This window comes from Colletotrichum fructicola (genome assembly GCF_000319635.2).
Source record: "Colletotrichum fructicola Nara gc5 chromosome Unknown KSG_Nara_v1_contig02, whole genome shotgun sequence".
Taxonomy (NCBI): Eukaryota; Fungi; Ascomycota; class Sordariomycetes; order Glomerellales; family Glomerellaceae; genus Colletotrichum; species Colletotrichum fructicola.
The window spans coordinates 5,973,131-5,998,491 of NW_027094052.1; the positions used below are offsets into that span (position 1 = coordinate 5,973,131).

Below are 25,361 nucleotides of genomic sequence, written 5' to 3' on the forward strand. Positions count from 1 at the left end.
TTCGTTCAATTGAAAGCTATTTTTCGAAGTCCATTGAAATCGACCACAAAGGGCGGTTGTGTCAATGTCATACCTGCTCTGGACTTCTTCAACCTCATCTGGGAGTTGAAAGGGGGCGTGATGCCCGGCCATCAACCTTTGGTTCGATCCCTTTCTCTTCCAAAACTTGATTCTTCAGTTTCTTTTCCTTCAGTGTATTGCGACGTGTTTCCGAACGTCCGCAGCTCTCGATCTTGTTCCTTTCGCATGTCCTTCGACTCCTGCAACCATCAGATGCCAACATGAGCGACAACCGCGTCGACCCATGGAAGAAGCACTATGTCACGGGCACCCTCCCGCAGCTCAACAATGACAGGCTATCATGGCTGGACCCCATGTTCCCCTCCATGGACCCCCTCACGCTGCGGCTCGACCCGCCCAGCACCAACGCGCTCCCGAAGCCGTCGCCGGCCGAGCTCGACGACCTCTACCTCTCCGAGCGCCTGCAGAAGCACTTCATGTACGGCCTGACGACGTGGGAGGCCGCGATTCTGGCTAGCGCCGAGGACTACACGGCATACGACGAGAGCGACCACACCACGGCCAACGACCTGTGCGTGGACGAGGATTCGTGGCTGCGCGTGTGGCAGAAGTACCGCTGGAGGATCGACTTTGTGCAGCAGCAGCACTGGACCGGGAACGCGGGTAGGAAATGGACGGTGGATGACCCGTTTCTGTGGAAGGAGCTGTCGAAGTGCATTCAGCTGGCGGATAATATCTTGCGGGTGTCTGCGACGGAGCCATGGTGAGTGTAACACCGTTCGAGACGGATCTGGCCGGGAGTTAACATCGTCGTGACGCAGGTTGCGCATGCTACTATCCAAAGACGGCCTCGAATCGGTCAAAGTCGAAGTGCCGTATGGCTCTAAGAATTGGGAGCAAATCTGGCGCGTCAAGAACGACACCTCATTCATGACAACCACGCAAGCAGTGCTCGACTTCTTCGAGGACCCAGAGTTCTACACGGCCGTTCTATGGGCTTTCAAAGATCATTCTACCAACTTTGTCGCCTCAGAGAATGGCTCGGCTGAAGTTGGGACGACCCATCAAACCTACAATGCGCATCGCAGGCTGTCGCCGATCACCTTGGATATCGTGTATTTGCAGACGATGCTTGACCCGTCCGCTACAGCGGTGTCGAAGAGGTTGGCCCTGCATCTTCAGGCTCTTACTGTATGTCTCCCGAGATGAGAGAGGCGTATTGCTAAAAGTCATGCTAACTTGGATGGAAAGATTGTACACGAACTCATGGTGAGTGATGGGGATGTCACGTAACGGGGTTTGGTAACCCAACTAATTTTCCATCAAGCACGCGGTCAACCTAGAGATTCGAAGTAGGCCCAATGCCGGATTGAAGCAACCAACGCTCACCTTAGGCGGGCACGCAAAACATGAAATCGTAACATCAACCATGTCCCAGATTCCGCATACCTCGGTACTGACACGTCCTAGTTCGGAGCCAGGGAATATTACCCCGAGATGGGCCACTCCTGGGAGGGGTCAACTTTAGGAGGCTCTCTCTTCGGTATCGAATCCCTCGAAACCGGATCCCATTACAGGAACTCCAACGCAGCAGGCATCATCGCCGGCCTCGCCGTATGGCCGAACATCAACAGCCACACCTGGCACGAGACGTACGGCGTCGCCCTCTGCATCCCCTCGTACCGCACAACCTGGCCAGCCCCGGCCCTCTGGGACACCTCGTTCCGCTCGGGCGACTTCTGGAACAAGATCGTGCCCAAATACGGGCCCGGTGCCCTCAAGATGCCCAAGCCTCTTGTCGACGTCACCATCGAAGATGCCCCGTTCAAATCCGCCGGCGGCCCCGTGCCATCGCAGGCGAGGTGGGTGATGGGCTACATCCCGCCTGAATGGCATCGCAAGTCGCTGGGCACTTTGGCGCGGCGGCTCACCTCGCGTCGTCGGGCATACCAGACAAGGAGGCCGTGGTTCCCGGACACGTTCGCGATGTGGCAGATGACGCCTTGGAGCTGGACCGACTTCCGCCGCGAGCTGAATGTCGCGCTCACCATACACTTCGTCCGCAGGGGCCTCGTCGACCAGTTGTACCTGCAGAGCATGATCTTCAGACTCATCCACCCGCTCGTGATCGGCGTCAAGTTCCCCGAGGGCAGGGTGAGCATGCAAATCCCGCCCGAATTCGAGCACGTCAACAAGGAATGCGCCGTGCAGGCGTGGTTCTTCCGCGCCATCGGCATCCTCATGGTCGCCTCTCTGCCCGCGCACGACGGGGAGGTGGTGCCGGAGAGGGAGCCCTCGCATTACAGCAACCCCAACCCGTGGAAGATCAAGGCCAGCGTCGCGACGGCGCTGAACAGCGCCGAGCGGTCGGACCTGTCCGCGGCGATGAGGTATCTGTACAGGAACCGACACAAGTACGACGGCTTCCGGATGGATAAGAGGCATCACGCTCCAGACCCGCCTAAGAACAGGCTGAACCTGCGCCGCGACTTGATTGAGCTGGCCGTGTCCTGCTGGGATGCGTTCGAAGCAGTCTGTGATCTGCCTCTGGGGCTGCGAGGCGCTTTCTTTACCACTGTAAACGATATGACGGCGCAGCTGAAGGCGGATTTGGGCAATGATTACAGATCATGGCTTGACTTCAACTTCCGCATGCCGGAGTATGCTGGTGTATGGGAGAATGGGCGAGCAACTGGGTTGGAGAAATTCAAGGAGGTACTCAAGGATGGATGGGACGCCATGAGCCCGGCGTTCGGAGAAGAAGCTGTTCTGCGATTCAACGGGGAGCCGGTGAAGGACCCCGGCCACATCGAAATTGAACCGACCTGGGCCATCGGATGCGTGGGTATCGCGGGTGACGTTGTTCCGGTTGATCAGCGTCCCGGAAAAGGCGACTTCAAGTACTTTACCGCAAGCCAGATATATGACCAAGTGGTGGAAGAGGGGAAGCCTGTGCTCATTGCTGAAGAAGGGATTCACCTGAACATCTTCCTCGTTTCGGATGTCAAGGAACTCCTGGGCAACATCACTGAGGAACAACTGAACACCATCACGTCGAAGGAGTTCAACGGCCAACAGCTAAAGCCCGAAGCTTTGAAACTACTAAGACAGGCTGCTCCCAACCTTGTGCCGCTGGGGAGGGCGATGAGAATCTGGAGAGAGGACGAGATCGCCCTGTGCGATGGGACGAACGGCTACCCCTTTTGCGTCCGTATCGCGGATAGCGTTTTCGACCTCACTGGTGCGTGTGAACCATTCCTTTTGTGGGTTTCTGATGCTGACATTTTGAAAGATGTTGATTACCTGGACAATGCTGGCCCCGACAAGCGCGTCAATGTCCTGGAAATCCTCAGGTCGACGCCGGGTGGCAACCCTTCCCAGAAGCTATTGCAGGCTGGCGTCTTCCCCCGAGCTGTTAGCGACCAGATCTCTCGATATCGCATTGGGTATGTGAATTCCAAAGTGCCCAGAGCCACGCACAGGCATCATGAGAGGACGTTCACGGAAAAGACGCTGCGTCGCTACGAGTTTGTGGATTGCAGCATGTACGTTGCCATCCACGATAAGGTGTACGACATCACAAGTAAGACCACCACTCTTCATTTGGTAGAGTCAGAATACTGACAGGTGCAAATCTCAGACCACATTATGCTCCACCCCGGAGGCGAAAGGCTCTTGGTCGAGAACGGGGGAAGAGACATTACGGAGCTGTTCAACAAACATCACCCCAAATCCAAGGACGAATTGATAGAATCATTGCAGGCCGTGCACATTGGAAGGATAGTCGAGAACCGGTCCGAGACGGTCCTGCTTGACGGACTGCCGTCGCCAGAGGTTGTGCATCATGACGAGATCCTGCTCCGCAATGAGATCTACTCAGTCCGAGGTGAGCAGCCCTATCATGCATGCGACAAGAGTCATCAACTAACACTTTGTTCTTGTCAGCTCTCATCGACTCGGCAGAGAACTACCGCCTGGTCGAAGCACTCAGGCCCTACCTGGGCAAAGACGCCACCCAAGCACTTGCGGCCGAGGACGACGACGAGGGTCCTCTGACGACGTTTGCGCGTATGAAGGGCTTCATCGTGGCCATGACCGACCCTAAAAAGACTCAGCTTCGCAACATGTCAATCCCGGAGCTGAGAGGTTTCGACGGACTGGATGGCCGCCTGGCTTATGTTGCTGTAGATGGCTTGATTTACGATGTGACAGGTATGCCAGAAGTTACAAGCTGTCTCTGGATGGTCAACTGACACTGCCCAGATGTGATCGACTTTGGCCACAAAAATCGGAACTACGACAATTTGCGTAACTACGTGGGTCACAGTATCCAGAGCGACGACGTTTTGGCCGAATACGTGAAAAACAACTGCGAGCACCGGCTGTGTGCCAGGTTGATCGATTTCAGATACGCAGACAGTGGACCCGAAAAATTCGTCTGGAATGCCAAGAGATGGCGACCGAGTAAGTTGAGTCTTTCCATCGAAAGCGACATCATCCTGATTGATTCTCTCCAGGCGAGAACCATCCGCCTCTTTGGGGTTACAGACCCCCGAACCCCCCTTCGCCACCACAGCCCTACGAAGTCGCGCCCTATCCCCACTTTCAGATGTTGGAGGACAAGTACGGCGTGCAGGACTTCTTCGACGGCCCTAACGCCAACACCGCCAGCGAGGTGCTCGATTCCCTCGTCAACCCAGCCGGTGGCTACGAGGCGGACTCGGACGACTCGGACTCCGCCCAGACCGTCTACGTGGTGCAATCGTACCAGCCTGTTATGGCTTCGCGATATGGGAGGAACAGGGGCAAGATGGACGTCAAACGTCGGCTTAAGGAGAAGCACAGGATTCAGCGGCTACGTGGGAAGAAGACGCCTGGAATTAGGCCAAGACCGGATGATGGCAGCGTGGGTATCGAGGAGAGTGTGTGTTCGAAGCGTAAGGTTCATTTTGCGAAGGAGGATGGGCCTGAAAAGAGGTGGAAGATCTTCGAATACAGCACTGAATAGGCATAGAAGAATGGTGGTGTCGTAAGTTTGTTAGAATTTGTAGGTTAAGTTGGGGCGTTCATTTGATACGGATTTGATTGTTCGACTGTTGTTTTTGAACCCACGTGTCTTAATCCTCTTTCATCGTTTGTACCATTGTATCCTGTCTGGACCTAATCCTTGACACGCTTAAACCAAACGAGCGGCCCATCGCCTGCCGGCGTACCCTCAAGTACATTCTCCAGCCTGAGATCCAGTCCAAGCTCAGTCACCGTACCGGTAACATCAACCTTGAACTCCGCCCTCATACAGATAGAAGGAGTCGTGATGTTCTGGGCATCTCCAGCCTCCATATACAGACGCCCGACCCAGTAATTACCAGACTTGGGCTCGAGATACAGCACCGGCTTCATGAACGCCCAGCCCACGCCCGCAACGTTCAACACGCGAAGCTTGCATTGCTCGTTGATTTTCCTGTTGTAACCTAGAAACGAAGGTCCCGCATCTTCGCAGTGCAGATCGACCTGGACTGTTCCATATCCTGGATCGCTATACTCGCCGATGTGGTCGGAGATGGGTAGCGTCGGGAGAAGAGGCGGCTCTGGTACTGAAGGGTAGATGTAATCACCGCAGTTCTCGAGATATTTCTGTTGCAACTTTTTCTGCGACTTGTACCTGCTCAAGTATCAGTGTCTCGTTTCCACTGTCCATGCAATCTGCTTACTGCTTATTAAGGTCAAGCCGTTTCTCCTTCGGCACGCCAAAGTGCTCGTACAAAAGATGATGAGCAATCAGCTCTATCGCAGGGGATTCGGTGTTCGACATGGCCGTAACGGCGAACTTCTTCGACGGGATCATGATCATGATTGACACAAACTGGTTGACCTGCCCAGAGTGAAAGTACGCCCTCTCACCCTCAAACACCGCCTGGTTCCACCCAAAAGCGTACGTCACCGGCCCGACGAACGGAGGCTTTGACATGGACGAGAAGCTCCTCGGCGTTTTTACTTCCCTGTGACCGTCCTTGGACAGCGGCGCGTCCTCATTCATCATGATGCGGAGGTACTTGGCGTAGTCAAGCACATTCGAAATAATCGACCCGGCTCCCTCTTCAGCAGAGAACGGCTCATGCGGCACCTGCAAATGCTTTCCCTGCACAGGATCGTAAACATACTCATTCGCAAGACCCAGCCCACTCTCCCCCGCATCCCTCAGCGAAAAGTACGTCTCCCCCATCCCCATCGGCTCCCACAGCCTCTCCCTCAGAAAATCACCCAGCCACTGCCCGGTAAGCGTCTCGATGAGGTACCCCATCACGCCAAACATCTTGTTGCAATACTGATACCTCGCGCGCGGCTCCGCGGACATGGGCAGATTCCGCAGATTCCGCACCATCTCGCGCGCCGTCGTCGCCGAGGACGCGAGGTCGTGGCGCGGATAGCCCGTCCGGTGACTCAGTGCGTCCTCGAGCGTGACGTGTGCCGTCGCCCACGCGCCGCTGAGGACGAAGTCGTCGAGCACGCTGGACACGGGCGTCGTCCAGGTGAGGCTGGTGGAGTTGTCGACGAGGAGGGAGAGGCCGGCGGCTGTGAAGGACTTGGTGGTGCTGCCGGTGTAGAAGAGCGTGTGCGGGGTGGCGGGGGTTGAGTTGAGGATGGCGTAGCCGTAGCCCTGGTGGTGTGTTAGCTGATGGTGTCGTGGGCGGACGGGGTTGGTGTGGCCACGCCGGCGCCGTGATTGCGGGCCTGGCGCCGATCGCCGGGCGGCGATGACCCGCCGACGGATCCGTGATGCCGGACATTGGGGGAGTAAGTACCTTGGCCAACGTCTTGTCTCCATCTACAGCAGCCACTGATAGACCCGGCACATGCCATTCTTCCATCAAGCCTTCGATGTAAGCGCTGATGTCTGAGGAGAGCACTGACGGATCAGCGTCAGACAATTGGAGGGGCCGCTGTGCCGCATCCTGCCCGACTGGTCGACCAGCGGCTGAGAGCGCCAATAGAGCCAGAAACGCCCTCATCTTCAATTACAGTCAGGAATCAATATCTGTCAGTAAGTTGGTGATGGTTTAAGGATGAGGGGTTAGTTGACACTCGGATTTCCTGTATGCTGAGAGCTTGAACGTCGGATGACGTTGCCGCACAATGATCCCTGTCTCAGAACATTAGGTCGTGCTAATTACGGCGCCGCATCGGCCATCTGTGCCGCACGAATGGATAAGCGCTGCATCTTGACAGGACTGTTTACATTGGTCCGTATGAGGAAGGTCGTTGCGCGCTGTCGCTCGACTACACATTGAGCTGGTCAACATGGTAGACGGACAACAATATTGCTAGAGGTTGAAATTGTCATATGCAAGGCATTTGCTGAATGTTGGATAATGGGCTCCTTGACAATGAAGATGACGAGGAAGAATACAATGCATTGTCCATAAACGCCATTGCAGGATTTCAAAGACCCAAGATGCCCCTGGAACCTATCGGAAAGAGGATGTTGAATTATCCTTTATCCACTGTCCATCGAAGCTTCTTGTCCTTCTCTCATGTGTAGCTCTCTCGTTGCACAGGGAGGAGGTCTTTTGTTGCCTGACTTCAAAGAAGCCTGTGGGCCCAAGCAAAGTTTCTAGAGCACGCGCTTTGTTTCCGTAAAGTTGAAATATTTCCAACTTGTGCCCAATATTGGATCTTGAGATCAACGCAGTTTTCAACACATTCATTAAACTGTAGGGTTCTTTGCAACTTGAATTATCATCGAAGCAACCTTTTTCCTGGTTCAAACGCATCCAGATAACCAACTCAATATGTCTGCGTTCTCCGCCACCGACAATCAGGAAATGGCCAACCTTCTTGTCCTCGCCGCAGCCACCACTGAACAATTCCAGTAGGCCCACAAGGCGGCCACAGGAGAAACCGCTCTGGGCATCTCCGGCAACAGGCTGACCAACCCGAGCGGCTGCGAAACCACCGTATCGCATCTCGACATGTACCATCAAGACCTTGAGAGTGCCCGTATTACAAACGCGCCAAACGGAGATGGGCCCCACCCGAGACGAGAATCTCTGCCTAATACTCTTTTCCTGGACGATCTCCTTTGTATCGAGAGCAATACTCCGACGTCCTTCGAACTTACCTTGGCCCTCGAGAACCTTGCTTGAGAACACCACAAAACCCGTTCGGCATGGAGGTATTAAGCTTTCCGGGGATGTGCAGGACCCATATAAAACCGTTCAACGGCGCAGATATTTGTGAGCCGCATCACTCAGGGTTGGAAACCCCCTGCGAAAAGCCGCATACAAGCTTCAATATTGGTACTGATCGGGCACATTCCAATCTCACCCAACGATGCGGCGGCTACAGATCTGTCCAACAAAATTTCACCAGAAGGATGGCCGCTCATCTATACTGGCAATATTGGCCATAGAGGAGCTCAGAGACGACAAATGGTGATGACGATGGCCACAGGGTATGGCAGTGCCTAGGGATCGGAGACTGCCAAGAAGACAAAGTAACAGTAGACAAGGGAAGAAAGCCAAAAGGGTCATAATCATGATACAGTCGTTCATCCAGCCAGATTGAAGTATTTGTCCACACCGCACATCCCCAAGCACCCTGGGGGGGAAACCTCAATATTCTTGAGCGTCAAACCGCCACTCGACTGAAGAATTGCCACCCAATGCTTTCTCCGAACTTAGACAACATCCGTTGCGAACAATGCAGGTTTTAATAAACAGAGAGATCTTCTTCCCCTCGCGTTCTTCTCGCTTTTCTTCCTTCTCATCATCAGCAGCTAGCAACCAGCTTACTGACATCAACGCTAGCAACTCTAACGTCACCAGGTTTTCACGAACAACAAATCTTGCCATTTAAAACCATCTTATCACATCATCTATTATAGTCACACACCAAGATGCACTCCACCAAATTCTTGGCAGCCATCCTGGCTGTCGCCGGCACGGGTTTGGCCATGCCCCTGGAGGCACCCATCGCAACCCCGGCTTCCCCTTCCCCCACCGGCGCCGCCCCGGCCGTGGAGGGTCTTAAGGAGTCGTGGGTTGGCTGTGACAATGGTCATTGCCCCCCCGAGGACCCCAGTCCCTGGTCGAAGAAGGCCAAGGAGCGTTGGGCAGCGAAGAAGGCCAGGATGCTAAAGAAGCCTTCGAAGCCCAAGAAGCTCAGCCCCGAGGAGCTTGAGAAGAATTTAACTGAGCTTTGGGAAGAAAAGAAGGCTAAGAAGTTCTTGGCAGCGAAGAAGGCTAAGAAGCCGCAGAACCCTCCCAAGACTGCGGAGCCTCCGTGCAACAAGGACAAGAGAGACGCGTCTGTCGACGCCGCCTGCGCAACCGACGATGATGGCTTCAGAAAGCTGTCGCCGGAGGCCCTCAGCGCCATCCTCAACGCCGCCCCGGGGCCCGTCGTGGCCAAGTCAATGCCCGCCGTCGCCGCAGACAAGATCCTGCCCAACGACGCCATCGAGAAGATCCGCGGCCGTCCTGGCCCCGGCGTCGTCGCCCCTACCGCAGCCGTCTCGGGTCCTCTCAAGCTGACCAAGAGGCCCGCCCGCACTTCCTCGGCTACCGGTACTCCTACCGCGTTCTCGGCCACTGGTACCCCTACCGCGTCCTCAGCTACCGTTAGCTCGACCGCCGCTACGGCGACCAACACCACCGGTACGGCGACCGGCACCACCGCCCCCACAAAGGCCCACCTCGCGGCCCGGGGCTACCCCTCCAACCTCGCGGACCTCGTCCGCGTCGGGCCCCAGATCGAGAAGAAGTCGGCCACCGCGATCCCCGCCAACATGACGTCCCAGGAATATTGTGCTCCCAGAATCGAGAAGATCCGCCAGAAGGGCATCGAAGCCGGGGACAAAGTCGGGGAGCCTTCCATGGCGACCAAGAGGGCCGAGTTAAAGGCCATGGTGGGCTGTATCATCGAAATATTCAGGGACGCCTTGCTCGGTCCTGAGAGCGCGAAGCCCACCGCGACCCCGGCGCCCAACGCCCCCGACTGCGCTTACATCATGGACGAGGGCGTCAAGGAGATCATGGCCAAGGGAGACGCGGCCGAGGAGAACAACGAGGCCTTCCAGCAGTGTGTCTTCGCTGAGGCCGCGAGCCAGAGTTCGGCTTTGTCGAAGCGTGGTCGTATCGATCGTATCCCAGTGCTGGATAATGCTACCCGCGAGCGTCTCATTGCCGAGGGCGAGATCATTGTCCTCACGGGAAAGCGCAAGCCGGGCAGCAAGCCTCAGCACTCTTGAGTCCTCTGCTGACGATGAGGAATGGGTGAGGACAAGTGGCGAGTTGGGGGAAAGACGGGATGTAGGAGCACAGGGCCCTGAAGAAAGAAATTGAGCAAAAAAGGCCACATGTGTGGGTTCCCTGCATTTATTAGATTGCATGAGTAGGGAAGCAGTGTATCACCTCATTGGGGATTAAGTCTAGATAGGAAGTGGAATCTATTTTTTTCCCACACGTGTCGCTCTCGAGTCCCGGGTATCATGTGCCGTATCTCCATGGGCCGTAAAGGTTTTCAATATTTCATGTTGACGCAAAGCATCCCCCCACTCACCGAACGCCACCCCCAAAATGAGCAAGACGAGGGCATCGCCTCACTAACCCGTGTGAGCTCCTCCCTCATCCTCACCTCTGATGAACGCGTCTGGCTGGGAACGCCGAGGACACGAGGTAATGGCAAACTTGGCAGATCACCTACAACTTACAAGACACGCAGAATCGAAGTTTAAGCAAATCTTTGTTCAATTGAAAGCAAGTACGACTGAAATGATACCTCTCCTGCTTGGGATATAGAACTAAAAAAACGCCGCGACCAAGTACCATGAGCATCGCCACGTCCACACTTTTCCAGTGCAGATAACATGAGGGCTACTTTTCCATCCGCAAAATGAGGTAACCTAACGCCTGTTGGGTATTTCCGCTCCGAACGCCTCAAAGCATACGAAGGAGCACCCAGGCGCTCCCGTACGCCAAGAAGCAAAAGAATCTGACCGCTGGCGTTGCTTCTGCTGGTCCTCCTCCCATCCTCTCAGCCCCTTTCATCTCTGGTCCTCGTCCGTCCCCGGTGTTTTCGTCGTCCTCGTCGTCATCGTCTTGGATCTTCGTCTGTCTTCGTCCGTCTCCGTTTCCGTCTCTCGTCATCCATTAGCAGAAAGGCAGATCTTTACACTGCTCCGGTCTTAACGCGAGCCTCGTGGGCACCTGCTTGAAACTCATCCTGCAGTTGCGAAGCGGCGAGATCGTCGCCATCGGCAAATGGATCAACGTCTTCGGAAACCGAGGAGACCTCGGCTGCTGGAGACTTGGCGAACCACCGAGATGTGCCCTGCAAGATGGGGTACATTTCAGCCGGAAGAAGGCGCTCCGCTCTTGGGAGACCAGCTGGCTGGATGCTGGAGTCGACCCCAACTAGGACAGAAAGGTAGTCACGAGCGAGGAGGTTGTAAATCTCCTGAACCTGGACCGCCATATCATTTTCGACCCGTTTGCATAGCGCCTTGAGTTGCTCTTTGACGCTATCTGTGGAGCGACGGAACATTGTATGACGGGCGTTCTCAACGTGGTTGATCATGTGCGACTTCATGCGAGCGTACGAACCGGTGCCTGTCGAAAGGTTAGCTTACTACCCGTTGACCGAACTAGATAAACTTACCACACTCTGCGACACACAAGTCATATCCCGGCTGCATCTCCTCGGTGATAACGGGATGGGAGCCTCTGCTGGCCTCACGCTGCAGTTCCTGGACGACGGTGCGGAGCAAACCTGGAATTTCTTTGAGCCGGGCCGTGTGGGTCCGAAGCTGCTGGCTCAGCATGTTGATTCCTGCGTAGTTGGTGCTGCGCTGCTGAGAACGGGCGATGGCTCCATGATGGAAAGTGTCCAAGAGCAGGCGGGCACTCATAGCGAAACCTTCAAGCGCTTGGGGGAGGCGGCGTTGGAAAGCACGCTCCCATCCAGTGGCAAGCTGCTTGCTAATCGGCTCGAAAAGCTCGGCATTGAAGTCGCGAGGACCAGATGCACCAGCATAGACACCGGACCGGCAGCACGTGGCCTTGTAGGTTGCCCAGAACATGCCACCCTCGCTTCGGTGCGCGCCCCAGGAGGTGGCAGTTGGGACGGCTGCGGCGGACACTGATGGAATGGTAAGATCAAAGTAATCGTATATGCTTTCAGCCAGAGCCTCCTTTATCGAGGTAAGGCATTCATCGACGGCCTTCTTAAAGTCCTGCATTCAGTCAGCACTCAGCAAGACCCGGCAAGACAAAAGTGCCAGGGAACTTACTCTATCCAACGAAGCCAATTGCCGACGGATGTGACCTTCCTCGTTTCTCTTGTCTTGGTCGCTCATGTGGGAGAGGGAGCCATCGTTGGCAGCCCACATCCTCATGGAGTTGAGTAGCTGGCTCAAGTCGTTGAGGAAACGACGGCAAGTGGCCGCACGGCCAGCTTCCGTGAGCTTCTTGGCATGCTGTTGTAACTGGGGTACCTCAGTTTCGTCAGCGTTGCGGAAGCCTTCGTCGTTGAAGTCGTCCTTCTGTAGGCGACCTCTCATCTTCTGATACGCACGGCTGCTGACACAGAATACGGGCAGGTTGCGAGCGACCTCATCATAGTCTCTGATATCCTCATCCGGGTTGAATGTCTCTTCGTTCTCCTCGATGGCAGCTTCCTGATCCAATCTGCAGTAGTTAGTAACAAATTCATAGTGCAAAAGCGGGGGACGAGAATGAGAAACGAGGACGGAAAACGAGGGCAAGGGTGGAGAGCGGGACCGGAGAAGAGAGGCGAGGACGGAGAAGAGAGACGGGGACGGAGAAGAGAGACGAGGACGGAGAAGAGAGACGAGGACGGAGAAGACAGACGAGGACGGAGAAGAGAGGATAAGGCAAAGGACGACAAGGCTTGAAGATAGGGAACGAGGATGGGAAACGAGGATGGGAAACGAGGATGGGAAACGAGGATGGGAAACGAGGATGGGAAACGAGGATGGGAAACGAGGATGGGAAACGAGGATGGGAAACGAGGATGGGAAACGAGGATGGGAAACGAGGATGGGAAACGAGGATGGGAAACGAGGATGGGAAACGAGGATGGGAAACGAGGATGGGAAACGAGGAGGAGGAGAAACGAGGAGGGGAAACGAGGAGGGAAAACGAGGAGGGGAAAAGAGGAGGAGAAATGAGGATGGGGTACGAAGACGACGGACGAAGATAGGGGACGAAGACGGGGCCAGAGACGGGAGGTGATGACGGGGCCAGAGACGGGAGGTGATGACGGGGCCGGGGACGGGAGAAGGGGACGGGGGACGAAGACGGGGGACGATGACGGGAGAAGGGGAGAGGGTGGGGGCCAAAAACCTACTCTTTAATACCCATGGTGAAATCGCGCTGAATAGCGCCTTTCGAATATTCGTTCCTGCCCTGAATACAAACAGCTTTTACGCCAGCGAGAAGACGACTCTCTTCGGCTTGAAGGGGCTTCATGGCCTGTCGAAGATCGGACAACTTATGGTCCACCTCCTTTCGCAGTTGGCGAACCTCCTTGCGCTGGGCTTTGAGGTCCGAGAGCCTTTCCTGGATCGCCTCTTCCGTTAGGGGCTGGCGTTCGTCATCGCTGTCGCCATCGTCGTCGTCGTCGTCCGGCTGGTTCTCCTTATCACTAGCCGAATCGTCCGAATACGACTCGTCATCGCTGTCAGCAGACATGCGGTTCTTGCGGCTTCTGGAGGAGGTCGCACCGCGTTTGCGTTTCTTGCCGTGGGTGGTGGGTGCGTAGACGGTCTTGCCATCAGCGTGCCGCTGCGATAGGTCGTCCCACTTTTCCCACTGACTGTCGAGCTGCTCGAGCCTATCGAGGAGATCTGCCTTCTCGTCCTTGCCGTCCATGAGTTGTTTCTTGAGGATACGCAACTGGTCGCGCAGGTCGTCAATCTTGGCCCACGAGTCGGCGACGTCTGCTTCAATATCGAGACTCTCGGCGGCCTCAGTCACCGAAATATCGTCCGTCTTGGAGCAGATGAAGGTAACAGCGGAGTAGATACCGTCGTACTTGAGCTGGCGCTTGAATGAGTCACCAAGAAGTGACTTGGCGGTCTTGTCGTCGACTGCGCGGTTGACGGGTGCGACAATCTAGAGACCACTGCATGCCTTCATGTATTGCTGGGCAACAGCAGCTCGGGCGGCGTTGGAGTCCTGTACACCGGGCAAGTCGACGATGATGGCGCCAGTGGACAGAGCGTTCGCCTTGGTGGAGATGCGGACAACCTTGATCAAGGGCCAATACTCCATGGGGACGTCCTTCTTGAGATGGTTGTTCTTCTCTTTGCTGTCGACGTAGCGTTGCATGCCGTTGTAGAGCTCCTTGGCGGTGGTTGACTTGAGCTTCTTGACACTGCCGAGCACACGTCTCACTTCGGACTCGTTGGCGAGTTTCTCGGGGCTGCTCTCGGCGATCATCTTGTTGGTCTTGGAAGGATAGACGGACTTGATCTTGGCGTAAGCGATACCAACCTCCGTGTCAGGGTTGGTGCACTCGCGGGATACATTGCCATTGTCGTCAAAAATGTCTGTGTACAGCGTCTTGAGCTCCTTCATCCAGTCCTCAGAAGAAATGAACTCAATCTCGGCACGGTAGAGCTCGGAGGGGTCGTCGGACTTGTTGTATGAGATCTCCGTGGGGGAGGCAGTGCAGGCTCGGAGACAGTTGGTCGGCAGAAGCCTCTCCTCGTCAAGGAGGGCGTTGATGACGGAGCTCTTGCCGGCACCAGTGTTGCCAACGACACCAACAATGGCCTTGGAAGCCTCCGATCGGGCCTCGAGATCGCTGATTGCCTTGAGCCAGGCGGGAGCTTGGGTGTCGGGCATGGATGAAGCAGCGTTGAAGAAGTTCTTGATATGGTTCAAAAAGTCCAGGCCTCGCTTGGCGCCATCCTCTAGGACCTCCGGGGATGTCTCTGTAGACCACTCTTCGAGAGGGTCGGGGCCTTGCTGTTCTTCCTCGATGGGTTGTTGCTCTTGGCTGACCTCGGGCTTGACCTCAGCTTTCAATCCAGGCTCAGCCTTGACATGGTGAAGAGGGTTGCCGCGGAGAGTAGATGCCGACGCAGGTGTGGCGTAAGGAGATGCGACTGGGTTCGAGTTCCTTGGGTTCGCAACGGGTGCAACGGGGGTCGAAAGCAAGTTGTTGGCATCGGATGGCTCAGGTTTGACGCCCTCCATCTTTACCCCCTCCATCTTAATCGGGGGCATCTTGTCAGATGAATTGTGACTAAGCCAACCGACGTAGACCGTGGTTCTTGGACGAAAATGGTGACGGTGACGATGGGTTGACCTGACTTGCGGCTAACGTTGGACCCATCAGCAATACGGGCTGGTGGCGGTTGGTGTCCGTTCGCGGCGGCTTAGATTGTTGGTTGTGTAACCCGGGAAAAGAAGCTTGGCCGGGATGAAGGCGAGTGAGAAGGATAAGGTGAAGGTGAAGCGGGTTCAAGGAGTGGACGAAAGGCAATTGGGTTGGGGGGAAAAGAGTGCCAGAATTCAGAAAGGATTGTGCTGAATCGAGGCAATCGATATCCCGATCGACGATATCTGTGGATGAAATTTTGGGGATTGTGGAAGTCGATCGATGGTGGTTTGTCGTCGAGGACCCTGCAAACGCGTCGAGGTGAGCAGCAATTAGTTTTCGCGTCGAGGGCGGGGCAGGTGCCTCATCCCTGCAGCTTCCCTATGTACAGCAAGCAACCCCTCTGTTCGTTCCTTCCCTGGGCAAGATGGCGATATCACGTGCTTAGAGTAGGAATCCACTATTACGATAGTTTCTGATTGGACAAGTGCCTGCCCTGTGATTTGCAGGAGGAAGGGGCCGACGCCTGGTTTAGGAAGGTGCTCTTTCCCACCGAGGGTGACAAGGACGATGAATGACAGAGACAGTGGGAGACAGAGGAAGGGAAGGTGATTAGGACAGAGACAAGGACAACGACGACTAGAGAAAATCGAGAATAGTGCCGGTTAACAAGATAGCCTTTTTGCTTTTTTTTATATATCCTTCTTCCCTTCTAACTTTTTTTTTCACAGCTTGCTGCCTGTGGGCGCACCTTTTTGACTGCTGTATGACTCTGACGGGGATTGAACCAGGCTGATATCGAAGAACCTGACTGCGTATCTTTTGATTCGATTATTGCTTCACTTATTGAGTCAACCCAACCCAAGAATTCAAAAAATCCCGCATGTAATGCAATTCAGGCCTCCCAAATGTAGCCTTGAGATGCCCTCTGTCTCAGTCGAATGCAGCCCGCCAAGCATCCTCAGCGGGGGTGTCCTCGGTGAGCTCGGTGTAGCCCAAAAGTAGCTGACTCGCAAACATCCGAATCCGTTCGTGAGACAACACGCCCCCAAATTGCCATCGTTTTTCCGTTCCGCCGGTGATTTTATCCCATCGGTACCGTCCAGTTCTGTCCAGCTCCCCTATCTCAACGGTACGACGCCTTCGGACTTTTTGCGGTGAAAACTTTCACAATCGTTGTTGAACCAGTGGCCTCCGAGACAAAAACCAGTCACTCACTCCTCCCCCGGCCTCCTCCCAAACAGCCACCAACCACCACAAACTCCACAATACCTTAAACCTCAACCACCACACTCACTCATTCTCACACCACCACCTCCAAAAATATGGGCTACATCGGCGCCACCGCAACGGGCCTCATGGCCGGCCTGCACGGCTACATCCTCGTCCTCGAGATGTTCCTCTGGACGCACCCGCGCGGCCGCAAGGCCTTCCGCCTGAGCGCCGACTTCGCCGAGAAGACAAAGGCCCTCGCCGCCAACCAGGGCCTGTACAACGGCTTCCTCGCCGCCGGCCTCGCCTGGGGCCTCGCGCACCCCGTCCCCGAGTTCGCCGAGCAGCTGAAGCTGTTCTTCCTCGGCTGCGTCGCCGTCGCCGGCGCGTACGGCGGTGCCACGGCGAACCCGCGCATCTTCCTGATCCAGGGCGTGCCGGCGATTGTGTCCATCGGCGCTGTGCTGTCTGGGTACTAGGTGCTGAGGGCTGATGAGATTTGGTGATGGGGGGGGTTGAGATGTGGTAGTGCGGCTCAACTGGGCGGTGAAAAAGACACGTTGGGGTGGGGGGTTGTGTGACCAGCCTGACGGTGCACGCGGTTGACGCATCTTTGTAGAATTACTAGCGTTTAGCCTGTATAGAATAGCGAAGACTGTTGCTTTGGTTTCTCACGCCCGGTTTCTCACGCCCTCTTTACTCCGACATTACAACTCATCTTTGTCTCCCCGCTCCGCAGCCCTCAGCTCCTCCTGGAACTTGGCCTGCCTATCCGACCTCTCCTGCCTCAGACGGCTCTCTTCTCTAAAGGCCTCCATCTCTTTGAGGTGGTCCGCCTCATTAAATTCCTCCGCAGGCTGGTTGGGATCGACCCAGCCATATGGAACCCGCTCCGTGACGAGATCCCGATAGACGGGCTTGAACAGCGGATTCGCCGCCATCTGCTTGCCCAACACCTTCCGCCCAGCCCGCACAATCCCATCGCTAAAGATCGTCTCCCAGATCCCCCGCTTAACCTCCTCGGCGTCCGTCTGGATCGGGACCCACGCCATCGGCTTCGGCGGGTTCTTCTTGAGGTAGCTCACTGCGCGGTCCCTCCTCTTGCGGTAGGCCTTGTACTTCTCCTCCGCCTCGGCCTTCTGCGCAGGCGTCAAGTCCAGCTTGAACCCCTTAGCCCGCTCTCCCGAATCCAGCGCCTGCGCCGTGAGAAGCGACGGGAGATACGTCGTGTCAAACCGTACCTCCCAGCGCTCCGGCTTGTCCTTGGCCGAGGTGAGCTTGAACCAGTGATTATGCAGCCTCTTCGCCCGCTCATGTAAGTCGTGAGGCTCCTCCGGGATGGGGCTGTGGTACCCGCCGCGGTTGGCGATCGCCGACACCGTCTGGTCGATGCGCGTCTCCTGGATGACGAGCCAGGTGAGGTCCTCGCGGCCCTCGAGGCTGCGCAGCATGGCCGAGTAGGTGTCGTAGTCGTCGCCCGGGAGGGATGTGGGCAGCATGCCGTCGCGCAGCGTGTCGCCGATGAGGAGCACCTCCTTCAGTGTCTCGTGGACGGCCGGGTCCGCGGGGAGGTCGCGCCAGGGGTTCGTGGCGGCGTAGTCTCCGGCGTCGTCCTTGCCCCCGAGCCCGAAGGAGCCCAGCACGGTGGGAGATACCCAGATGACGAAGAGGAATGCCAGGATGCGGGTGAGCCAGCTCATCAGCGAGCGCGTGAGTCCAGCTTGTGCCATGTGATTAGCGTGTGGTGGCTGCCAGCATCAGCCTTGCCCTGGAATTGTGAGATGTTGATGTATGTGATGAGATGTCGTTGGCAGCGAAACACATGTGACGGAAGGGGGCCGTGATATTTGGGGATGTGGCATGTGTGGTTGAACAAGCTTCCAGGGGGCTCCGCGGTTTTAGGTAGCGTAGCCATGAGACGATTTGCACTAGCGATGGGATAGCGCCGGACCCGGTTCGGCCGAGACATAACATTGTGAAAAGAAAGACGGTAATAGTGAAATGTCGAGAAATCACATATGGAATAAGACTTTAGACGACGTGCGGCGTTGGAAACGGGCGAGACACGTGGGAGGCTACAGGATGATGCTGTTCGCGTCTCCAAACCATTGCGCAGCCCGGGGGCAGTTCTCACAGATCAGGCCGCAGGCTCCAGGATGCAAGTTGCTGTCTTGATGGGCTTCAAGCAACCGTCAGTCACGTCACCGATGCACACGACGTAAGGGCAGCAAGGTAAGTTCGAGATGCACGGTTATCTTGCGGGCAGACAGAGGCAGTCAAGAAAGGTGACCGAGTAATGACAGAATCAAACAGCACGAGCCCGAGGCGAGCAGATTTCATCCGGACAGCAAGTCTGCGGACAGCAGATAATCGGGCAGTTCAGGCGCAAAAGGCAAAGGCCAGCGCAGAGCCAACCCCAACCTAAGTGAGGGGGTCGAACGTCGTCTCATTGTTTGTGTGTGATCATCCTGCGCAATGCTGCCTCGTCGACTCTTTCCCCTCCCTTGGACGAGTCGAGCGTGAGTGTTCAGAGGCCGTTGGCTGCATGAAACAACCCAAAAGCATTAAACTCTCCCTTGAGCTTGTTCCGAAACTCCTGGCCAATGACACCTGCGGTGGGCGTGAGGGATGCGAGTCGTGGGCAGGAATGAGACTTTTCAAGACATGGGACGAGGAGGCGGGCGGGTTGGTTGGCAGCAGGCAGCATTTTGAGGCGTGTGGTGAGATGAAGAAAGTCATGGCCTGACCTGAGAAAGGAGGCTTTTCTCTATTTAGAGTGCATAGTGAGGGGAGGTCGGGCATTGGCGACGGTGTGCTCTAGGGGATGACCCCTGAAGACTAGGTCAGATAGCCGGGTTTTTAGGAATTTTAGCACCCGATCCCAGCCCAGCCTACTGCGTAGGGTCTTGGGTGTCAGATAGCCCCCAAGCCAGAAGCCCTGCAGCAGCACCCGATGATCTGGGCACTTGAGGCTTCAACGTCAGAGTGGGGTCACGTGTGACGTACCACGTGACGCAATGGAAGGGGGTTCTGTCATTGGGTCACGTCTTTGTTGCCGTGGAGGAAGCAACAATGCATTAAGCCAGTACCTTTCTTCAGTGTTTCCTCCAAGTCGGAGAAAATGTCAAGCCACACGGAACATCCAGAAGTACTTCAGTTCTTTTGCGATTAAGTGAAAATGCAAGATAAATAGAACAACCATCAAGCCAACGTCATCCGGCACTCACCCAAAAAACGTGTGGCCGGCACCGGCAAAACCCCGGGCGCTTCCCCTTCTCGGCCTAGCGCGGGTACGGTTCCCACAGTTCTCCCTGGTCCCCACACCACACCCATCGTGGGTCTTTCCGAGCTGGCAATTTTCCTTTCAAACCTTTGATTTTTTCGACGAGACAGCTCACCCTCACCACCCTCGCACGACGACCGCATACGCTCGCGAACCGCCCCCTCCTCGGTCTCCCGATCAATCCATCGTTTAGCAAGCCTTCATCAGCTATCTGTATCACAACACCGATCACCTCTGTGTATCCATCTCCAACGAAACGTCGCGCGCGACACACAAACACACACCAATCCAACTGCATCCGTTCCCTTTCGTGCCTTGTCCACGGAAGCGACCAGAGTCGAATCTGACCAACTCCCGAAACCCCCAACCCAAAAGAAAAAAAAAAAAATCCACAACCACAACCTGCGCGTTGTTGCTGCAACCCCCCGGCCCTTGCTCAACGCCAGCAAACACCTTCAATCCCCCTATTTTTTTGCGCAACACCAACATCAGCCATGCCTTCGAATCTACCATCAAGCTTCGCTTCCGCCGCCGCCGGTCAGAACGCAAATGCGAGAGCGGGACGCAGCGACCGCGGTTCGGGCAGCGGGGAATGGTCAGTTGCCCCCTCCTCCACCTCTTCTCTCTGCTCCTCTTCCCACTTGGTCGCTTGTTTGCCCTACCCACCACGCATTTTTCGTTTTGCCGCAGACTTTCTGCTCGGCCTGTCGTCGTGACGATGTCGCATCTTTTCCCTTTCTGCACGCTTGCTGCGTGCGTTGGTTGCTCGGCCGGTGTGGAGTCTGCTCCATCCTCTCAGCCTTGCCGCAACGTCACAGCACTCCTGCACAACCCTGCTGTCCCCGGCCTCGCCGCTAACCAACACTGCACCCAAGCCACGCATTCACAAGGTACTAACACGCGATGCAGGGCTCGACGTGATGCCAGAAACGGCACGCTGACCTTCCGCCGCCCCTCGACGACCCCCGGCCAAGCCTCCCAACCCGCTGCCTCATCCGAACACGCCTTCGCCGCGTCAAACGCCGACACAGGCGCGATCCCCCAGACCCCCGGAGCCGCCAGCTACGACTACCCGATCTCGTCACAGTACCAGAAGGACTCAATCCTGGGCTTGTACAGGAACGGCACGGGGGACGCGGACCCTTCTGTCGTGATAGAACCGGGATGGACTCCGGGACACACAAACGGAAGCGCTGCGCGGGGTTGGGGCAAGAGCAATAACAGCCATAACTCTCAAGATCCCTCAGCCTGCTGGAACCCCCGTGGTGACGGCCACCCTGTAGGAGTGAACGGCTTGACGGACGAGGAGGAAAAGGTGCGCTGGCATGACAGCACTGGCAACCACGCCATGGATACTAATATGAGGCAGGCATTCGCATCCGACGTCAATTCTCCTCTGAAGCCGCCCATCCAAAACAAGGAAGCAAACCAAGCGCCTGGAACCAACGGTCGGAAAGCGTCTCTGTCGCACGGCAGCGCCGCTGGATACGGTCTTTCTTCTCCAGTTTCCGCTTCGAGACCGGGCACCCGACGCCGCGAGACGACAGACTCGAACCCCTTCGGCGGCGGCGCTCTTGCGTCCCCGAGTGCAGCGCGATTCGGGGCCCGTGGCGACGATCAGTTCTTGTTTGGGCGTAAGAATGATGTGAAGGAGCAGGAGCCGGACGAGGTTGAGAGCCCAGCCCGGTCCCAGGCCAAGGCCCCACCATTCGGCGGTCTGACCCGGAGCAACACGGCTGGCGCTCCCTCGATGGGCGCCAATATCAGCTCTCTCTGGAACAATCCTGGCCAGACGTCTGCTGGTGGTGCGGGCGGTGGCGGTGCCTTTGGCCAATTTGCAATGCCGACGCCGACCTCTACCATCGGTTCCGGCGCTCGCGGTGGAAGTCGCTTCGCTAACCTAATCAACAAAGACGGTCCTGACAGCTCCGCCAAACCGAACGAAGCCTCCGCCTCCGATACCCAATCCTGGCGCTCACGCCCTCGCACCGATACTGACCCCTTCGGAGGCGACGACGGCCTATCCGGCAGCGCAGCCCTGGGTGGTGCACAAGACACGAGCCCCCCAGCGGTCCCCAACCAGAGCAACATCGGGATGTTTGAGACGCCCGTCAAGGGCTCGACTGGCGATTTCGGCATGTCTGGTTTGAACCTTGGTCGACACTCGGAGCAGGAGCCCGGTCCCCAAAGTCCTGCCGAGACCAACCCATACCGCAGCCCTCCCGCCGAGCGCGGTGAATCTCACGATGACACCGGCGCTGACAAGCAACACGGTGCGTCTATCGGCGGGGAGCAGAACCCTGGCTTCAACTCGCTGCGCGGCTTCCCCAGTCATGCTCTCGACGGCAGCGATCGCAGCCAGACAAGTAGCGCTGGGCCTCGCGGCTACGGCTCTGGTTGGCCTGTTCCCCTCTCAACTGGCACCCCTGACCGGGAGCGCGGTGGCTTTGGAGGAGTCTTTGGTAACTCGTTGTTTAGCCCCATGGGTACTGAACTTCAGTCTCCAGGCTTGGCAGGCATCAATGCCGGGGTCTTTGGGCCCGCCAGCGCCGGCGGCCTTGGAGGAGCTGGGACTATCGGCCGTAGCAAGCTGGGCTCACTTTTCCCACCCGCCATGCAGGCTCAGATGCAAAGCCACGAGCAGGAGAATTTGAGCGACTCCCTCCCCGACTTGCGCCAAGCCAACCCCTTGGGCGCTATTGGCCGCAGCAACTTCTCCGCCCAACCACGCGAAACTGGTAGTCCCATGCGCAGTGGCCGCGGCGGCATCTTCGAGGAGATGTTCCCTTCTGACCCGGCTCGCACGCACAGCGGCTTCGGTGGCGCAGACCTCTCTCACGGCGGAGCGGTCGGCGTAGGACACCCACAGTCGTTTACTCCCGGGGCTTCCACCGGTGCTGACTACGGTGCTCAGCGTACCATGGTTATGCCTGATCGAATGAGATGGGTTTATCTCGACCCTCAGCAAAACATCCAGGGACCTTTCAGCGGCTTGGAGATGAATGACTGGTACAAAGCCAACTTCTTCACGCCCGATCTTCGCGTGAAGAAGGTCGAAGATGTGGACTTTGAGCCACTTGGACAGCTCATCCGTAGAATTGGAAACTCCAGAGAGCCGTTCCTTGTCCCTCAAATTGGCATTCCTCACGGTCCTCCCACCCAAGCCGGGCCCTTTTCTCCCAGCGGCAGCACCGGTGTCATCCCGCCTCTCAGTGGTGTCTTCCCTAGTTTTGGCAGAACTCTAACTGCGGAGGAGCAGAACAACCTCGAGCGCAGAAAGCAGGAGGAGCAGCAGGCCATGGCTCAGCAGCGGGACTACATGATGCGGCAGCAGGCCATCACTAGATTGCAAAGTCAGGGTCCAGGTGGTGTTCCCGGTCTTCACCATCAGCACAGCGCTCACAGCCTGCAGAGCCAACCTAGTTTCGGCAGCATTTCGTCTCCGATCGGTGCTCACCCCCATCAGCCTCCCATTGGCGGTGGTGTTGGGCCCAGTTCCGGCTTCTTCGACTCTGCCATCCAGCAGAGCTCCGCCCAGGCCCCCGTCGGGTCTGGGCTTGATCATTTTCGTGAGGAAGATCTCGCGAACCTGAATCCTACCGAGCGCCAGATGCTGACCAGCATCCAAGCTCCCACCAGCCTGTCGAGCATTTTCCCCCAGCAGCCCATCGGCGCTCCCGCCAACGACACGAGCCTGCGCAACAACCTGCCTGGCACCGAGGATTTGGAGAAGGATGAGGAGGGCTTCAGTGAGCGCCTCAAGCAGTTTGAGGACCTCCGTGCCGAGCACGAGGCGGAAAAGGCTCAGGAGGCCCAGCACGCTGAAGAGCTTGTCGAGCAAGAGGCCCCCGCGTCAGCTTCCTCTGCTCACGCGACGATCCAGGAGCAGTCTCGTTCTCCCGCTCCCGGCATGAAAGAGATTATGGAGGAGCAGCAACAACTCTCTTTGACTGAACAGGTCCAGAAGGCTCAGGCTGCTGCTGCCGCCGCCAAGAATGCTGCTGCGGGTCTGCCCATGCCGTTTCCTCCCCCTCTGCCTACCGCCGGCACCCCCCTCCCAGCTCCCACGGCCCAGCGCGCCCGCTCCAACCTCCCCGAGCAGTACAACCGCTCCCAGACCGGAACTCCCGACACCGGCTCCGCCACCGAGCCTCCCCCGCTGGCTCCCTGGGCCAAGGAGGCCGCCAGTCGCAAGGGCCCTAGCTTGAAAGAAATCCAGGAAGCCGAGGCTCGTAAGGCGGCCAAGGCTGAGGAGGTTGCCGCCGAGCGTCGCCGCCAGGTTCTCGAACAAGAGACCGCCGCTCTCAGAGAGCGTGAGAAGGCTATTGCTACTGCCACTGGAGGACTGCCCACAACTAGCACTTGGGGCAACGGATCCCCGGTTTCAGCCGCTAGCCCCTGGACCAAGCCGGCCGCCACCAAGGCTACCCCCGGAGCCAGCACGCCCGGCAAGCAGAAGACCCTGGCTGACATTCAGAGAGAGGAGGAGCTCCGCAAGGTCAAGGCCAAGGAGATCGCTGTCCAGACCGGCCTGGCGACTGCGGCTGCAGGCAAGCGCTACGCCGATCTCGCCACGAAGCCTAATGCCGCTCCTGGCCTCCCGCAGCCTGCCGGCACTGCCCCTCCTCCTGGAAGCGGCTGGGCCACCGTCGGAGCCGGCGGCAAGGTCAAGGTGCCCACCGGTCCTGCCGCGCAGACCCGCTCCGTCAGTGCTGCTGGTGGCAAGACTACCCCGGTGACTGCGAAGCCTGTAGTCAAGCCTGTTGCCGCTCCCATCGCGGCTCCCCCTAAGACCGATGTCGCCATGGACGAGTTCAACAAGTGGCTCAGTCGCGAGCTGTCTCGGGGAATCACTGGTGTTGACAGTAAGTTCCACAGAAGTCTTTTACTCTTCAGCGTCCCTAACCAAGTATGCAGTCGATGTTTTCGCCGCTGGCCTGCTCATTCTGCCTCTTGAGCACGCCCTCATTGCCGACGCCATCTATTCTAGCTCGAAGACGATGAATGGACAGCACTTCGCCGATGAGTTTATCAGACGCAAGAAGCTCGCCGACAAGGGCATCGTGGAGAAGCAGATGTCTGGCGACAGTAAGGCTGGAGGCTCTTCCAGCGGATGGAACGAGGTTGCCAAGAAGGGCGGCCACAAGGAGCCCGCCCCTGCCGGCGACGCCGCCATCCAGGGTGCCGGCTTTAAGGTCGTTCCCACGCGCAAGAAGACGGGCAAGAAGATCTAGGAGAAGCTGTCAGACGAGCTCTGGACATGGTGAAAATGAGGCACAATGAGATTCATAAAGCTAGCGTAATCATGTACTATCCGGCACGGCGATGTTGAGGAGACTCGGACAGCGTTATTGCGTATGGTTAGTTGTTCATGGCGGGGATCTCATCATGTAGCGTATCAGTGCAAGCGATAGTGTAGCATTGTCAAGAATCAGTCTTCCCTCGTAACGTTCAATCAGTCGATATGAGAATCTGTTGAGAGTCATCAGGGTGGTGC

At 56.9% G+C, this 25,361-nt stretch overlaps 7 protein-coding genes across 7 annotated transcripts; 4 read left to right on the forward strand and 3 right to left on the reverse strand.

Annotated features, from left to right (window-relative positions):
• Window positions 1–281: 281 nt before the first annotated feature.
• CGGC5_v004456 (putative cytochrome b5) lies at window positions 282–5,029 on the forward strand (the record flags this gene model as incomplete). Its single annotated transcript, XM_032024485.1, has 9 exons — window positions 282–784; window positions 843–1,212; window positions 1,273–1,290; window positions 1,492–3,262; window positions 3,314–3,604; window positions 3,662–3,907; window positions 3,967–4,233; window positions 4,285–4,485; window positions 4,539–5,029. The coding sequence occupies 9 exons, from the start codon at window positions 282–284 to the stop codon at window positions 5,027–5,029; spliced, it is 4,158 nt and encodes a 1,385-aa protein (XP_031878874.1).
• A 152-nt stretch (window positions 5,030–5,181) lies between these two features.
• On the reverse strand, window positions 5,182–7,031 carry flp (the record flags this gene model as incomplete). The annotated part of the gene is made up of 3 exons (XM_032024484.1): window positions 5,182–5,683; window positions 5,733–6,679; window positions 6,825–7,031. The coding sequence occupies 3 exons, from the start codon at window positions 7,029–7,031 to the stop codon at window positions 5,182–5,184; spliced, it is 1,656 nt and encodes a 551-aa protein (XP_031878777.1).
• A 1,886-nt stretch (window positions 7,032–8,917) lies between these two features.
• CGGC5_v004458 (uncharacterized protein) lies at window positions 8,918–10,270 on the forward strand (the record flags this gene model as incomplete). Its single annotated transcript, XM_032024483.1, has 1 exon — window positions 8,918–10,270. The coding sequence occupies one exon, from the start codon at window positions 8,918–8,920 to the stop codon at window positions 10,268–10,270; it is 1,353 nt and encodes a 450-aa protein (XP_031878778.1).
• A 920-nt stretch (window positions 10,271–11,190) lies between these two features.
• On the reverse strand, window positions 11,191–15,275 carry NUGGC (Nuclear GTPase SLIP-GC; the record flags this gene model as incomplete). Its single annotated transcript, XM_066151293.1, has 5 exons — window positions 11,191–11,630; window positions 11,680–12,253; window positions 12,311–12,707; window positions 13,390–14,131; window positions 14,165–15,275. The coding sequence occupies 5 exons, from the start codon at window positions 15,273–15,275 to the stop codon at window positions 11,191–11,193; spliced, it is 3,264 nt and encodes a 1,087-aa protein (XP_066009507.1).
• A 1,419-nt stretch (window positions 15,276–16,694) lies between these two features.
• ypaA (Uncharacterized protein) lies at window positions 16,695–17,060 on the forward strand (the record flags this gene model as incomplete). Its single annotated transcript, XM_032024481.1, has 1 exon — window positions 16,695–17,060. One exon carries the CDS (start codon window positions 16,695–16,697, stop codon window positions 17,058–17,060), a length of 366 nt encoding a protein of 121 aa, XP_031878774.1.
• A 228-nt stretch (window positions 17,061–17,288) lies between these two features.
• Window positions 17,289–18,311, reverse strand: CGGC5_v004461 (uncharacterized protein; the record flags this gene model as incomplete). Its single annotated transcript, XM_032024480.1, has 1 exon — window positions 17,289–18,311. The coding sequence occupies one exon, from the start codon at window positions 18,309–18,311 to the stop codon at window positions 17,289–17,291; it is 1,023 nt and encodes a 340-aa protein (XP_031878775.1).
• A 2,047-nt stretch (window positions 18,312–20,358) lies between these two features.
• Window positions 20,359–25,098, forward strand: mpd2 (GYF domain-containing protein mpd2; the record flags this gene model as incomplete). The annotated part of the gene is made up of 5 exons (XM_032024479.1): window positions 20,359–20,459; window positions 20,774–21,179; window positions 21,234–23,433; window positions 23,494–24,729; window positions 24,782–25,098. The coding sequence occupies 5 exons, from the start codon at window positions 20,359–20,361 to the stop codon at window positions 25,096–25,098; spliced, it is 4,260 nt and encodes a 1,419-aa protein (XP_031878776.1).
• Between the last annotated feature and the right edge of the window lie 263 nt (window positions 25,099–25,361).